Source organism: Canis lupus, chromosome 2 (genome assembly GCF_048164855.1).
Source record: "Canis lupus baileyi chromosome 2, mCanLup2.hap1, whole genome shotgun sequence".
In the NCBI taxonomy this organism is placed as follows: Eukaryota; Metazoa; Chordata; class Mammalia; order Carnivora; family Canidae; genus Canis; species Canis lupus.
Window position 1 is genome coordinate 4,697,455 of NC_132839.1, and position 16,897 is coordinate 4,714,351.

Below are 16,897 nucleotides of genomic sequence, written 5' to 3' on the forward strand. Positions count from 1 at the left end.
TGGAATTCCTAGGTCATAGTGTATATTTAACTAATGTGAAACTAATGGGTCCATAATTTCGACATGAAGTGATAAGGAGAGTTAGAACACCCTCTCCGTTTGCTCAAAGTGCAGCTTGGTAGAGATGGCGAAGGGCCTGTCCTAAGGCCTCTGGTGAGTCCTGTCCCTTCTAACCTCCCCTCAGTGTGGGAGCTCCGGGGCCCTGGAAGATTCCCACGCGGTCCCAGAGGGATGATAGCTCCATGTCCGGCAACTGCAGAAATGCAGTGTAGGCAGCGCATTCGACAGACAGTACAGTACTAAGTACGTAGGACCTTTTGACAAATCTTTGCCTCTAGGTTTCTTGGAACGCCACCTCGCTGCGATCAAACTCAGAGACCGGCTTCCCTGGGTGCTGACAGCCCTAAAGCACCAGTCATTGTGCGCCAGGAGGCCACTGCTAGCCAAGGTTGGGGGGTACCGACCTGGGCGGAGGCGGGTGGGAGGCCAAGGTTGGGGGGTACCGACCTGGGCGGAGGCGGGTGGGAGGCCACAGGGCTGGGAAAGTGGGCTCAGAGCCGAGGGGGCCTGGAGGCTTGAAATACTGCTTCCGACTCACTCTCAAGTCATTCGTAGCAGCTTTTAAAAACTACCCACCACTGCCTGCTGCCCCTTCAGCAGGTAACAGGCTCCCCTTCAAGAAGGGGGCCCCAGTGAGAGGGACCTCGTCACTTTGCCCTCTGCCCCCAGGTACCCCTGCTTCAGTGGCCAGTCCCTCAGGGCGCCAAGGCAACGGCGTGGCCCTGCTCTTCCTCCACCCCAGGCCCTTTTCATGACCCTCCTCTACGCTGACCCGTTCCCATCGCCTAGGCCTCTCCCAGGTCAGCTAGGTCTCTCCCAGGTCAGCCAGGCCTCTCCCAGGTCAGCTCGGCCTCTCCCAGGTCAGCTCGGCCTCTCCCAGGTCAGCTCCCAGGTCAGCTAGGCCTCTCCCAGGTCAGCTCCCAGGTCGCCTAGGCCTCTCCCAGGTCAGCTCGGCCTCTCCCAGGTCAGCTCCCAGGTCAACTAGGCCTCTCCCAGGTCAGCTCCCAGGTCAGCTAGGCCTCTCCCAGGTTGCCTAGCCCTCTCCCAGGTCCTCTCTGCACACCAGGTGCTGCTCCAACCCCTGCCCTGATGCTTGGGTGCCTGATAAACCTTCCAGATGGTTGGCTGTCCTCTATCCCACTTGGGCCACGAGGACCACCTACAACCGGTTATCTCCTGGGAGGCTCTACAGTCACTTCTCAGGAGTAGGACAGGAGGGTGGATGGCGGGTGGCGGCACCCCGAGGGCGTAGGGACGGCCAGTGGAGCCCCCAGCCTGCAAGGCTGAGGACTCAACCAGTTGACAACGTGCCTTAGGGCTTGGCCTGGAAACACGACAGGTGCTTTCACTGAAATAGGAGTCAGCAGACACCACAGCAAGGGTACGACCAAGCGGAACAGAGAAGGGGCGGCCCCACCCATCAGCCCCTCCCTGAGAGCATGGCCCCGGCACCCAGAGCTGCAGCACCCAGGGGCCTCAGCACCCAGGGGCCTCAGCACCCAGGGGCCTCAGCACCCAGGGCTGCAGCACCCAGGGGCCTCAGCATCCAGGGTCTCAGCATCCAGGGGCCTCAGCACCCAGGGCTGCAGCATCCAGGGGCCTCAGCACCCAGGGTCTCAGCATCCGGGGGCCTCAGCACCCAAGGTCGCAGCACCCAGGGGTCTCCGCACCTCGGGGTCTCAGCACCCAGGGCCCCCGCACCTCGGCGCCCCCCGGCACCCCTGGCAGCCAGGGCAGAGGCGGCCTCCCGCGCCCTCCGCTTCCGGCTCCTCGGGGGCCTCGCTCTCCCGGCGCGGGGGGGGGGGGGTGGGTGGGGGCGGGGAGCGCGGCGGCTCCCGGCCAATGGCGGCTCCTGACCTCACACCTCCCGACGTCAGCGCGGCCGCGCGAACGGATGTCACCGCGCCGGCTCGGAAGCCGCTCCTCCCGTCCCGGCGGCGGGGCAGGCGCGCGCCCGGCTCCTTCCCGGCAGGTCCCGCCCGGCGGCCCCCGCGGCCCCGCCCCTCCCGCGGCCCCGCCCCCTCCGCGCGCGCGCCCGCCGCGGCCCCGCCCCCTCCCCGAGCGGCCCCGCCCCCTCCCCGAGCGGGCCGCGCGCCCCTGCGGCTCCGAGCTGTGTCGCGGGCGCGCGCGCCGCCGGCGGAGCCGCAGTTAAAATGGTCCGAGCGGGACCCCGCGTCCCCCCCGCCGCCGCCGCCGCCGCCGCCGCCGCCGCCGCCGCGCTGCCGGACTGAGCCGCCGGGCCGGGCGTGGAGCGGTCCCCGGCCGCAGGCCCCCCGCCGCGCCCCCGGCCCCCGGCCCCCCGGCCCCGGGGCACAGCATGTAGCCCCCCGGCCCCCCGGCCCCCCCGTCGCGTGTGCGCCCGAGCGCGAGTGCGCGGAGCCCCGCCGCCCCGTCCCGCCGGCCGCCCCCGTCCCCGTCCCCGTCCCCGCCGCCCGCCGCCCGCCGCCCCGCGCGGCCTCCTATATGGGCCACCTCCTGTCCCGGGAGCCGCGAAGCCGCCCGAGCCGCAGGAGGCCGCGCTGCTGCAGCTGGTGCCGCCGCCGCCGCCCGCGCCCGCGCCCGCCCCGCAGCCGGGACTGCTTCTTCCGCGGGCCCTGCATGCTCTGCTTCATCGTGCACAGCCCCGGCGCGCCCGCCCCCGCCGGCCCGGAGGAGGAGCCGCCGCCGCCGCCGCCGCCGCCGCCGCCGCCGCGGGCCCGGGCCTCCGCCGAGGACTGCGCCGCCGCCGCCCGCCGCTTCCTGCTGGCCCCCGCCGCCGCGTCGCCCGCCTCCCGCTGCCGCGAGCTGGGGCTGGCCGCCGCCGCCGCCTGGGAGCGCCGCGGCCCGGGCCTCCTCCTGGCGGGCGTGGGGCCCGTGCGCCTCCTCGGGCCGCCCGCCGCCCTGCGGCTCCTGCGCGGGCCGCCGCCGGCCGCCGACATGGTGTGCAAGCGCAAGGGCGCCGGGCTCCCGGCCTGCACGCCCTGCAAGCAGCCCCGCTGCGGGGGCCACGGCGGCGGCCACGGCGGCGGGCACGGCGGGCGCGGCGGGCACGGAGGGGCGCACGCAGGGGCGCACGGAGGGCCCGCGGGGGGGGGCGCCTCGCCGCCGCGGCCCCCCGACGCCGCCTGCTGCCCCGCGGCCCCCGCGCCCCCCGAGGCCCCCGCGCCCCCCGCGCCCCCCGGGGCCCCCGCGGCGGCCGGCGGGGACGCGGGGCGAGCGGGGGGCGCCGCCCCCTCGGCCGCCCAGCAGCAGCAGCAGCAGCAGCAGCAGCACGACTGCGGCGACGCCGACCGCCGGGAGCCCCCCGAGAACCCCTGCGACTGTCACAGGGATCCGCCCCCCGAAACCCCGGACATCAACCAGCTGCCGCCGTCCATCCTGCTCAAGGTGGGTCTGCGCCGCGGGCGACGGCTGCCCCGGCCCCGGCCCTGGCCCCCGTGACCCCGCGGCCCCCCGTGACCCCATCCCCGAGATCCCCGTGCCCCTCCGGCCCCCGTGACCCTCCGGCCTCCGTGACCCCCCATCCCCGAGACCCCCGTGACCCCTCTATTCCCGAGACCCCCGTGACTCCCTGACCCCCGTGACCCCCACATCCCCGAGACCCCCGTGACCCTCCGACCCCCGTGACGCCCCATCCCCGAGACCCCCGTGACCCTCCGGCCCCCGTGACCCCCCATCCCCGAGACCCCCGTGACCCTCCGGCCCCCGTGACCCCCCCATCCCCGAGACCCCCGTGACCCTCCGGCCCCCGTGACCCCCCATCCCCGAGACCCCCGTGACTACCTGACCCCCGTGACCCCCCCATCCCCGAGACCCCCGTGACCCTCCGACCCCCGTGACCCCCCCCATCCCCGAGACCCCCGTGACCCCCCCATCCCCGAGACCCCCGTGACCCCCCATCCCCGCGACCCCCGTGACCCTCCGACCCCCGTGACCCCCCATCCCCGAGACCCCCGTGACCCCCCATCCCCGAGACCCCCGTGACCCTCCGGCCCCCGTGAGCCCCCATCCCCGAGACCCCCGTGACCCCCCATCCCCGAGACCCCCGTGACCCCCCATCCCCGAGACCCCCGTGACCCCCCCCATCCCCGAGACCCCCGTGACCCCCCCATCCCCGCGACCCCCGTGACCCCACCCCCTCGCCCCCTCGCTGGTCTCCGCCCCCTGAGCGCAGTGCCCCCCACCCCCCCACCCCGGCAGCCGGAGTCCGAGGGGGACAGGCCGCTGGGGAGGACGCTCGGGAGGACGCTCGGGCCTGTCGTGGGAAGCCCGAGACCTCGGGAGCCGCTCGCGCTCAGCAGCTCGGGCTGCGGCCTCCCTCGGTCGGTCCCGCCCCGCAGCCCGGCGGCTCCCGGCTCCCGGCTCCCGGCTCCCGACTCCCGGCTCGGCCCGGCGGCCACTCCTGTCCACTGCATGTACGAGCGGGTGTGTTACGTACACATGTATGTTTTAGACATGAATATGTTTTGCATAGAAGTATATTTCATATATAAATATGTCTTATTTATAAACATGTGACTTATTAACATGTTTTATTTATAGATACATAAAAACACTTTTATATATAAATACACACATTCACATATATATATACACATTTATATGTAAATATATTTATAAACATACGTTTTAGGGAATCCCTGGGTGGCTCAGTGGTTTGACGCCTGCCTTCGGCCCAGGGCGTGATCCTGGGGTCCCGGGATCGAGTCCCACATCCGGCTCCCTGCGTGGAGCCTGCTTCTGCCTCTGCCTGTGTCTCTGCCTCTGTCTCCGTGTTTCTCATGAATAAATAAAACCTTAAAAAAAAATAAACATACATTTTATACATAAATATATTTTTATATAAAATCTATACATTTTTGTATGTAAATGTATATGAATATATACATTTGATATAAATATATTTTTATATATAAGTATACACATTTCTGTAAATAAATATATAAATATGTATTTATATATAAATATATATACATTTTAACATGAATATATATATTTAATATATAAATATGCATTTATACATTTATAAATGTGTATAAATATATACACATTTTAACATGAATATATATAAATATATACATTTAATGTATAAATAAACTTATACATAAATACACACATTTTAACATGAATATATATAAATATATACATTTAATATATAAATACACATTTATACATAAATATACACATTTTAACATGAATATATAAATTTATACATTTAATGTATAAATATATACATAAACATAATACACATTTTAACATGAATATAAGTATATACATTCAATATATAAATATCCATTTATACATAAATATATACACATTTTAACATGAATATATATAAATATATACATTTAACATATGAATATATATTTACATATAAATATATACATTTTAATATATGAATACATTTATATATAAAATATACACTTTTTAAGTATATGAATAGACATTTGTATATGAATGTATACATTTTAAATATATAACTATGTATAAATATATATTTTCATATATAAACATACGTTTTTATATGTAGGTATATTTATGTGTATAAATATATGTATTCTTATTTGTATGTATATTTACATATAAACACATATATTACGAATATACAAATAGAGCACGTGTATACTCTTACCAGCTGAGCAGTTGACACTGGCTGCTGCAGCTGCCTTCGCCTGGGAGCAGCGTGACTGTCCCCGCCCCGGCGGCCGCTGGTTGCGGGTTCAGCGAACATCCACCAGGAGCGAGCCCGCTGCCCCCGGTGCCCAGCGGCACCCCGCGCCACCGCCCCCCCCCCCCCCCCCCCCGGATCCCCAGTGCCAGGACACAGCCGGGCGCTCCGCGCTCCGTGCGCTTGAGAATCTGGGTCGGAGGACTTGTCCAAGGTCACACTACAGAGTGAGGGCACACCTGGGGATTCAGGCCTTCCTAAGGACCTGAAAACCCTTTGGGTCACGCTGTGTTCTGTGGCCTAACTACATTTTAATCCTTATGTAGAAACCTATAATTTGTCAGAAGGTAGGGAAAAGTGTTTTTTTTTTTTTTGTTTTGTTTTTTTTAAGGGATGGAGGTGAGTGGAGCTGTGTGTCCTGTGGGAGCTTTGTCTCACTTTACTAAGTAAAATTTACAGTTTAGTTTATGTTAGTGGGAAATTTATTTTTTTTTTAAAGATTTTATTTATTCATGAAAGACACAGAGAGAGACAGAGGCAGACACACAACACAGGCAGAGGGAGAAGCAGGCTCCATGCAAGGAGCCCGAGGTGGGACTCGATCCCGGTCCCCAGGATCACACCCTGGGCCGAAGGCAGGTGCTCAGCGGCTGAGCCCCCCGGGGCTGCCCATGATAGTGGGAACTTTAATTGAGTGACAAAGTTAGTGTTGTTATTACTAGCAAGTTGTGTCTTCCTTATTTCCTTATGCCCCCCCCCCCCCCCCCCCCCCCCGCCAAACTTAATAGACCTTTTTCAGTGTGGAGATGTTTAATACCAGTCAAAAATAACCTAGATAAGAATTTGGCTACTTTTACTGTTAAGGAAGTAACTGTCATCAGTCACAATTGTTATTGTCACAAATGTACTTTTTTAATTAGACTTTTTTGCACATTTATAATCCTGTGTGTTTAGATCTGTTTTACTGGGATGTTAGTGTTCTTTCTAAAAGGTATTTATTTATTTATTTATTTATTTATTTATTTATTTATTTTTATTCATTCATTCATTCATTCACGAGAGACACAGAGAGGCAGAGACACAAAGCAGAGGGAGAAGCAGGCTGTCTGTGGGGAGCCTGATGTGGGACTCGATCCCAGGACCCCAGAATCACATCCTGAGCTGAAGGCAGATGCTCCACCGTTGAGCCACCCAGGAATCCCCAGGATATTAGCATTCTTGCAAATAATATAGCAAGAGAATGGGAAAGCTTAAGTTTCCCTTGAGTCAAATGTAACGATTTAACTCTTATGGAAGTGTACTTTTTGGAGGAGTAATCACTTCCTCTGTGTTCAGGGTGTGCATTTTAGGGCAGAGGGAGCTTCCTTGAGTCCTTTAAATCAGCAAATGACAAGTATCAACAAATATTTGGTATAGAGGTTTGATTACTGTGTTGTTACTTGGCAAGTAAGACTTTAGAAACCAAAACAAAACCCGGATACTTTCTGCTTTCTACCCAAACCATCATTTCAGGAGGTAGGGAACATTTTAATACCAAAATCATAAAATAAATAAGTAAAGTAGTACATGATCTCATAGTAAAGAAAATTTATGTAGATTAAGTTTTGCTAGAATAGATTACCTGCTAAAAACATTTTTTTTTTTTTTTTTCAAATTAGCTGTGGACTGTTGAAAACTTGGTCTAACGGACATTTGAGGATTTTACCCATTGAATTTGCCCGGTTTGTTGGGCCGTTTAAGACATGTCAGGTAGATTTCCTTGTATTATAAAGTTGAGTACAGATTCTCTGTGTGGGTGTCATGGTCTTAGTGGTATTCGGCATGGAGTTAGACTGTTGGAATGAATTGAAATTGAGGTGGTTCAGGGTTTACCTACTGATTCCAACTTTTAGGAACAGGGCTTTGGGTGGTAGAGTCTCTGTCAACATAGATTGTGCTCATTGCTCTATCCCTTCCCCTAAGTGCAGTGGCTGGTATTTAGTAGCTCCGAGTAAATATTTTTGAAGAAATGAATGGCTAGGTGTTTAGGAAGTCTGGGCTGATACTCTGGGTGCGTATGCCATGCCACTAGGAGAAGCCTGTACGAAATGTTTATATCCTGACCTGCGTTGTTTTGCGCTACAATAAAACCCACGTGATGGTGAAAGTGTTCTTGCTCTGTTTTTTGGTTGAGAACTGGGGATATTCCGCTTGGAGAAGAGAAGATTTTAGGAGCTATAGTGATATTTTCATGGTACGAGAAGAATTGTTGCAGAGAGAAGTACAAATCCATCACCTCTGTTGGAAAAATTCTTGGAAAGCATGGCCCTTCTTCCCTAATGATGGGTCAGTAGCCTTTATGATGTTTTGCTGTATCTTTTGTACCAGAAGTTAACTGTAGTTCTTTAAAAAAAAAAAAGGCGAGGGTGTGTGGAGGAGGGAGAGTTTGGAAGAGAAATGTAAGGAAAAGTGATTTAAAGGTTGTTTTTAAGAAAAACTACCAACTTTTTCCAGGTAAATTTTTTTTCCAGGCAAAAAGCAGAATGAAACAAAGCAACAAAAATACCCCCACCTAGATTCTTTTTATGGCGCTTCATAGGGCAAATTTTTGGTTCAGTATCAACAAGATTTTTTTTTTAATTTTTTTATTATTTATTTCTGATAGGCACACAGTGAGAGAGAGAGGCAGAGACACAGGCAGAGGGAGAAGCAGGCTCCATGCACCGGGAGCCCGACGTGGGATTTGATCCTGGGTCTCCAGGATCGCGCCCTGGGCCAAAGGCAGGCGCCAAACCGCTGCGCCACCCAGGGATCCCTCAACAAGATTTTCTCTTTAAATTTTGTTTTTTTGTAACTTGCCTTAAAGCATTAAAATAATGCAGGTAGGCGAAATAATCTAGGCAGGCGAAAGTTTGCCTAGATTCACTCCTACCTTCCCATCTAATTTCCTCTCCAGAGGTAACTAACCACTGTTACCAGTTTAGATTGTTCTTCTAGAACTGCTCTGTAGAGTATAGTAGCTGAAAGTGGTTAAAATTAAATTTAAAATTCAGTCTCTCAGTCACAATAGCCACATTTCAGAGATCAGTAGTCACGGGTGCCTGGCTGCTAACCATAGTGGACTGTGCAGATGCAGATACATTTCTGTCGCTGCAGAAAGACCTGTGTAGACCTTCATAGCTATTTAAATGCACCAAAATGTACGTGTTTTGTTAAAGTATGGGTTGGAAGTCGTTCCTTTTTAGTAAGTAGTGTATATGGTTTCTTTCATTCCTTTATTTAAGTAATCTCTACACGTCATCTGGGGCTTGAACCCGCAACCCTGAGATCAACAGCTACGTGCTCAACCAACTTAGCTCTTCCTTCATTCTTTTTAACTGCTGCGTAGTATTCTGTAATGTTATACTGTAGTTTTCTATTATTGAATTTTTCCAAATTATTGCTACTGTAGAGAGTTCTAATGTTTTCTGTGCGCATATAGTCATTTTCTTGTAGGGTAGATTTCAGGAAGGTGGAACTTTAGGGTTAAAGAATGTGTACATTTGGAAATTTAGAAAATCCTTTCTAAGAAGAATTGTGTAAACGTGGAATGAATTTTTTCTTGAAGTGGCTTCGCTGGAGATAATAATTTAACTTCAGAGCAGTAAGAGACCTCTGAGATCTTCTGGTTATTCCCCCACTTCTTTTGTGTGAGAAAACCGGCCTGGAGAGGTGAAATGGCTTACCCCAAGACATTTTAGGTAGTGAAAGGCAGACCCTGGGTTGGAGCCCCTCTCTGTGTTTCCAGGCCAGGAGATCTTTTCCCTATATTGTTGAAGAGGGTCTCAGTAATCTTCTCTCAGAGACTGTATGAAAGAGATTCCTGAATTGGTGGTGGCAGGGAGGAGCTTATACCAGACAACTTCGGAGCTATTATGAGTCAGAGGCTAATTTTATAATTGGGCCTGTAGGGTTGAATTGTGGTCCTTAAATATAAGAAATATGAGAAGTAGGGAATGGCTCTTCACAGATCAACTGTGGAAATAGCATTTTCTTAAGGCCTTAGGCCTGTTCTAGTTGGTCTTTGGTTGAGGGATTGCTTTGGATCAAATAAGGCGGCTTCAGTCTTTGGTACCTGTTGCCTTCATAACCTCAAGCAATCCTGCCTTCTGATATCACAGGTTTTTATATTGTGGAGCCCCTATGCAACAGTTTTACCAAATGATAGCAGTGGAATACTTTTCTTTAAGTGTTACTATTTGAGTAACAGGTATTTTGAGATATTTAGAGACTTTGTGTGCTTTATGTTTAGGTATCTTTCTTGCTCTCTGTCAGCCCGACCTGTTTCTTTCCAAAGGAAACCAGGCTAGAGACCCCAGAGTCTGTCAACACAGTTGGGAAAACCGCCTCACCATGCCTGCACCCCTGATAACGTGTTAGGTATTAGATCTTTATTTTTACAGCTTCATTACCAACAGGTTGCTTTAGTGATCAAGGAAGAATTTTATGAGAGAAATGTGCTTTGGGGGAAGGCTTATGTGCTCGACCTGTTTCTTTCAAAAAAAAAAAAAAAAGCAATACCACTGTTTAAAGTTTTGAATGTAGATTACTAGTGGGTAAGAGGAACTAAGTTATATGTAGCATTTCATGAATGCTTGACTTACTACTCCAGGGCCAGTTCACCTCTAGAATGTATGTCTCTGTAGTTCTGGGGATGAGTTTAGTCAACTCTGAAATAGAATGTTGTTAGGAAGTCAGGTTCAAGATTTTTTTTTTTAGCTAAAGAATGTCAAGTAATCTCGATTAACTTAATCAAGCCGCAAAAGGTGAGATTTATTTTCTTTTTACCTCTTAAGAGGTCTATAAATTTTGGTGCTTTGTAATGAGTAGCTGTCAAGGGAATAAACCTGGGCGTTTTTTTTTTTTTTTTTTCTTTTTCTTTTTTGGCCAACTTTGGAATACCAAGTTGTATAAGTGATAGGGAATATGAGAAGATAAGTGAAGGCATATATGGAAGCATTTAGTGTTACCATAATAGTTTCCTGAAAAGTTGTTTAATTTTGGCTGAATATCTTAATTTAAGTTTGTCAAGAGTCCTGCCCAAGTTTTGGCCAGTTTGGAGCCACATAATATGCTCAGGGCATCTATGTGGAGGAAGACTCTAGAGTAGTGATGGGTGATTGGCAACCTACATACATACGTATATATGTATTTTCTAGCTCTGTCCACTTGAAAGGGCCTTAGAGAAGCAATGCCCAATAAACAGTGTGTGTGTCTGCGCACTTAGCTAGATCTTAGCTTCTAAAAACCATTCTCTGCTAAAAGGAATCAGCGTTCTAGGAGAAATGGATGATTACCAAGCTGGTACCAGGAAAGTACTAGACGAGCCTAGAATATTTTGTGCCAGAGCACAAGGAAGTACTCAAAGAATAATGGATATATGTCAGAAGGACATGTCATTTTATAGTATCTCTTCCCAAAATACTTAAAAAAATTTTTAAAAGATTTTGCTTATTTATTCATGAGAGACACAGAGACAGAGGCAGAGACACAGGCAGAGAGAGAAGCAGGCTCCATGCAGGGAGCCCGATGTGGGACTCAATCCCAAGACCCTGGGATCACGCCCTGTGCCAAAGGCAGACGTTCAACCTCTGAGCCACCCAGACGTCCCCAAAATACATAAAAAAGTTTTGTATTTTATTGAATTCTGTGACTGGCTTTAGAATAAAACTTACTCTTGTGTACATTTCATAATACCTGACTACTACTATAAAATAGCACTCTGTAGTAAGCATTGGGATTGTAGAAGTTTGCTGTGCCTTAAATTTTAATAATTAAATTGCAAGAATTATTTAAAATTATAGATTAGGAAATAATTTTAGAGCCTATGACTTCCCTTTGGTTATGTGGTTAGAAAAGTACCAGAAATATGTTTTGTGTTTCTGTTTTTCTGAACAGTCTCTATTCAAGAAACTACTTAGTAAATGTTACTTGCAAGCTTTTGGCAGATAATTTAAGTAGAATATTTAAGAGGGAAGATATGACATATGGGGAAAAATTGAAAAGGGCAGAAAAGTTGAACTTGATTGAAATAGTTAATTTTGAGAAGATTGCAAAGAGGGATTCTTTCTAAATTATAATTAAATAATATCTGATATTATTTGCTTAGTCCTTACTATAACATAGTGTTTGTGTATGTGTGTGAATGTCTTCTCAAAAAGGAATTCAAAGATTCTGGGAAGAAAAATAGAATGAGAGAAATACAGAGCTTGTGGACATTTTTTAAAAAAGCAACTCTATTGATATTTACCCATTTTAAGTATGCAGTTTGAGGTTTTTTTTTTTTTTTAAGATTTTATTTATAGTATAAGCACAGAGAGAAAGAGTGGGAGAGCTCATGTACAAGTGGAGGGAGAGGCAGAGGAAGAAGCAGACTCCCCGCTGAGTGGGGAGCCCCATGTGGAGCTTGATCCCAGGACCCTGGGATCATGACCTGAGCTGAAGATAGATGCTTAATTGAGCCATCTAGTCGTCCCTACAGTTTGAGTTTTAATAAGTGTATAGTGTTATATAGCCATCATTATAATCCAGTTTTGGAACACCTCAAATAGTTTCTGTGTGCCTCTTAACAATTTCTGCTCATACCCCTAGCCCCAAGCAACCACTGATCTATTTGCCTATAGAGTTTTCCTTTTCTGGAAATTTCATATAAATGTCATCATACAGTATATAGTCAAGAATATTGTGTTTTATCTTGCATACCTCTGTATCTCTCTCTCTTAACACCTAGTATAGTCAATATTAGATAAAATAGCTACACAGTTTACTTCTTTTCAAAGTATTATTTGTATAACTTGCATGCCATCTGCTTACTCATAAACTTTTGCAGTAATCTTTGATAGCAGATAAGATCTTATCAAAAATTAAATGGCCAAATGTAAGTATTGGCTTGGTTGATTTTCAAATACTCCAAGGTTCTGTGGGTTAGGTATGACCAAGTGTTAGACAACAAAGCATTTTCTGGACTTTTTCTCCGTCTGAAGTATCTTCTGAAATCTTACACTGATGCCCTGCTCAAAAATAGAGTCTTTGAAGGCTCAGGAATATTTGGATGTCTCTGGTAGTGATTATTTCAGATTGTATCTATAACATGTACCTTTTCTGGTAATTTGTATTTTATTTTATTTTATTTTTTTTAAATTTTATTTATTTATTTATGATAGTCACAGAGAGAGACAGACAGACAGAGACATAGGCAGAGGGAGAAGCAGGCTCCATGCACCGGGAGCCCCATTGGGGACTCGATCCCGGGTCTCCAGGATCGCGCCCTGGGCCAGAGGCAGGCTCCAAACCGCTGCGCCACCCAGGGATCCGGTAATTTGTATTTTAGTTGTGTTTTCCAGATCTGCCCCTAAAGATAAAGAATCTTAAGTTAGTTTTCAACTTAGGTCCTGGTTAGAAGTCACTGCTGTTTCCCAGTATCCATTCCCCTCATCTTCCTTTTAGACGTGGAATTTACCATGTTCTAGCTTGGCACAAGATCACCTAATTAGAGGCTGTTTCTCAGCCTTAATTGTAGCGAGGCGCAGCTATGTGACTAAATGTTGGGTAATAGAATGTGAGTGGAAGTAATGTGTCCATGAGAGCAGCCGCTTGCCCTTTGCCTCCCTTTTTCAGGGCTAGGCACGGTCTTCCTCGCCGTAGCCGAAGGCAGCGATGGCGAGCAGCAAGGTGCCAGGCGATGGATACCTGGATCTTCTACATCTGCAGGATGCCTACACCTACTTAGTTTGAACTCTCATGTTCAAGCTTTGCTAACAGGCCTGTGTTAGAGTAAGCAGTTTCCTGGCTTGATGCAAGGGACATCCCAGTTTTTTTCAGTGTCCTCTTTCCCCTTTGTAGTTTTCTGTATTCAACAAAAATGTTGTTACAGGTCAGTCCTTTACAGACCTATATTCTCTTTCTGCAAATCAACTTTCGAAATACTCTTTCTCCTGAATCTCAGATTATCCAAAGATAATTCAGAAATGCCTCTGACTATATAATCTTTTTTTTAAAAAAGATTTTATTTATTTATTCATAGAGATGCAGAGAGAGAGAGAGAGAGAGAGAGAGAGAGGCAGAGACACAGGCAGAGGGAGAAGCAGGCTCTATGCAGAGAGCCTGATGTGGGATTTGATCCAAGGTCTCCAGGATCACGCCCTGGGCTGCAGGCGGCGCTAAACCGCTGTGCCACCGGGGCTGCCCTGACTATATAATCTTAAAGCCAGTGAATGCCTCTCAAGTCTTAGGGTCTCCCACAGAAACCCAGGTACACGTGCACAAATATTGGTTAAAGGAGTTAAGACGATAGTTTGGAGGAGAAGTAGTTAACTTTGAGAGTTAAGATTTGGGAGAGAGGGCTGTTTGTTTATTTATTTATTTGAAAGATTGTATTTATTTATTCATGAGAGATACAGAAGGAGAGAGGCAGAGACAAAGGCAGAGGGAGAAGCAGGCTCCGTGCAGGGAGCCCGATGTGGGACTCGATCCCAGGACTCCAGGATCATGCCCTGGGCCGAAGGTAGGTGCTAAACTGCTGAGCCACCCAGGGATCCCAAGGGAGAGAGGGCTTTTTTTTTTTTTTTTTTTTTTTTTTTTGAGAGAGGGCTTTTTAATGACAGAAAGAAAAGCAGAAATATTTTATTTATTTATTTATTTATTCATTCATTCATTCATTTATAGATTTTATTTATTTATTCATGAGAGACACACAGAGAGAGAGGCAGAGACAGGCCGAGGGAAAAGCAGGCTCCACGCAGGGAGCCTGACTTGGGACTCGATCCCAGGTCTCCTGGATCCCACCCTGGGCTGAAGGCGGTGCTAAACCGTTGAGTCACCCAGGCTGCCCGAAAGTAGAAATATTTAAATATTGTGTTATCTATTTTTATGTAACAAATTATGCCAACGTTAAGCAGTTTAAAACCACAGACATTTATTATTTCAGATTTTCTGTGGGGTAATAACCTCTGTGATTCTTAGGTGGGTCCCAGTTGATCCGGGGGCTCTTCTGAGGCTGTATTCAAGGTGTTGGCTGGAGCTCCTCAACCGGGGCTCAAGAATTCCTGCCCAGACTTACTTGTGAACTTGTTGGCAAGGCCCACGTCCTCACTGGCTCTGGGCGGCAGGCGTAAGTTCCTTGCCGGCTCTGTGGCTTCTCCATCGGCGAATGGCCGTGTGGCAGCTCGCTCCTCTAGAGCAACAGATCCGAGAACACCCCAAAACGGAAGCCACCTCTTTTAACCTAATCTCAGAACTGGTGTCCTATCAGTTGTGCCCTACTGTGTCCAGTAGAAGGGACTCGGTCGTTAAACCCAGCTCCTGCTCAAGGAGAGGATTATACAACCGTAAATAAGTATCAGGCCGTGAGCTCATTGGGGGCCGTTGTGCAGGTTGCTGACACGATCAATGTGCAAAGATCTATTAAATATGCGCTGCGATATCAGCTTAGAATTTTGCCTTTTATTCTTACCCATCTTTGCTGGTACTGGTTTCATCTAACCTTCACCCACTTATTAAATTTCCTTTCAGCTGGATAACTAAGACTCATGGAAATCCACCTAGATTTAGTCAGTTATCTGTGGATTCTCATGGTCATCTCAGTTTAACAAAAGAGAAAACTAATATTCAAAGAAAGAACAATCCAAAGTTAGATTGTATTTTTATTTTTTTAAGATTTTATTCATTTATTTGAGAGGGAAGTAGAGAGCGAGAGAGTGAGGACTTGATTCCAGGACCCTGGGATCATGAGCTGAGGCAAAGGCAGACGCTTAACAGACTAAGCCACCCAGGTTCCCCTAAAGCCGGATATATTTTAAACAAGGTGCTGCTTCTTTTTTTTTTTTTTTTAAGGATTATTTATTTATTTATTTATTTATGTATTTATTTATTTATGAGAGACACCGAGAGAGACAGAGACACAGGCAGAGGGAGAAGCAGGCTCCATGCAGGGAGCCCGACGTGGGACTCGATCCCGGGTCTCCAGGATCACGCCCTGGGCCGAAGGTGGCGCTAAACTGCTGAGCCTCCCCGGCTGCCCACAAGGTGCTTCTTGGGACGCCTGGGTGGCTCAGTGGTTGAGCGTCTGCCTTTGGCTCAGGGTGTGATCGTGGGATCCTGGGATTGAGTCCCACATTGAGCTCCTTGCATGGAGTTTGCTTCTCCTCCCTCTGCCTGTGTCTCTGCCTCTCTCTGTGTCTCTCATGAATAAATAAGTAAAATCTTAAACAAAACAAGATGCTTCTTGGTTCCGGTGACCATTTCTACATAACTTCTATTTGTTAAGTGACAACTTAGTTCTTGAAAACCACATTGTTCTTTAACCTTAAACAGATGATCTACTTTGCCTGAATCTTTATTTTTTCATCTCATAAAATGAAGAGCATAAAAATATTCAGAAGAGAGGGACCTCCAGGGATAGCTGCATGAAGAGTTTGGTGATTCCTCTCCACAAAAACAAAGTAAAATTAGGCAAAATTGCCTAAAACTATTTGGGCTTTGGAAATTGACCGAAGACAGAAAAAAATTGAGAAGCATTTATTTTTAGGAAAAGTGCTAGAGCTTTTGAGAACAGTCGATGTCTGCGGCATTCTTGCTTTCCCCAATTCCTTTGGCAAGAACTGGAGTTTGGGAGACCGGCAGCCGTGCTGCCAGAGGCTAATTCAGTTTGTGGCAACGAGTAAAAACCTGTGTTTGTCAACTTAAAGTGACAAATTTGATAGGAAACAGTGAAAATCCACATATTTGCGAGTCTTAGGTTTTTGTGCCAGTTGGGATGAGCGGGGGACCAGCCAGGAGTTGAACAGGCGGACCTTGGAAATGAGAAAACCGTAAAGGGGTAAGCGCTCCCGGAGCCCGTGGCTCTTGGTGAGGCCACGCCCGGGGGCAGAGGAGACCTGAAGGTCTAGCAGGAGGCAAGGGCTCAGCCGGAGAACTGGCTCAGCCTCGAATGTGCTCTTGCTGTCCCCTCAGAGGTCGAGGAGCAGGCCTGAGAGGCGGAGCATGCCTGAGCCCCAGCTACGTAGATATGGGGTCACCTCGTCGGGAAGCTAGAGTGCGAGGAGTATGTGAGTACTGACCCGGGCAGAGGCATCAACCCTGCGGAGGACATAGACCCCACGGTTTAATTGCAAGGAAATTAAAATGTTACCTTCTGGAGTGGCTGGCTGGCTCAGTTGGTTAGAACATGTACCT

General features: G+C 49.0%; 1 protein-coding gene across 1 annotated transcript in view; it reads left to right on the forward strand.

Moving 5' to 3' along the window:
* The first annotated feature begins 2,485 nt into the window (after positions 1 to 2,485).
* FBXL17 (F-box and leucine rich repeat protein 17) overlaps positions 2,486 to 16,897 on the forward strand; it is a 495,361-nt gene continuing 480,949 nt past the window's right edge. Inside the window, 1 exon segment of the mRNA XM_072788417.1 lies at positions 2,486 to 3,426. Within this exon segment, the coding sequence (XP_072644518.1) occupies positions 2,524 to 3,426 (903 nt within the window). The 5' untranslated portion in view covers positions 2,486 to 2,523.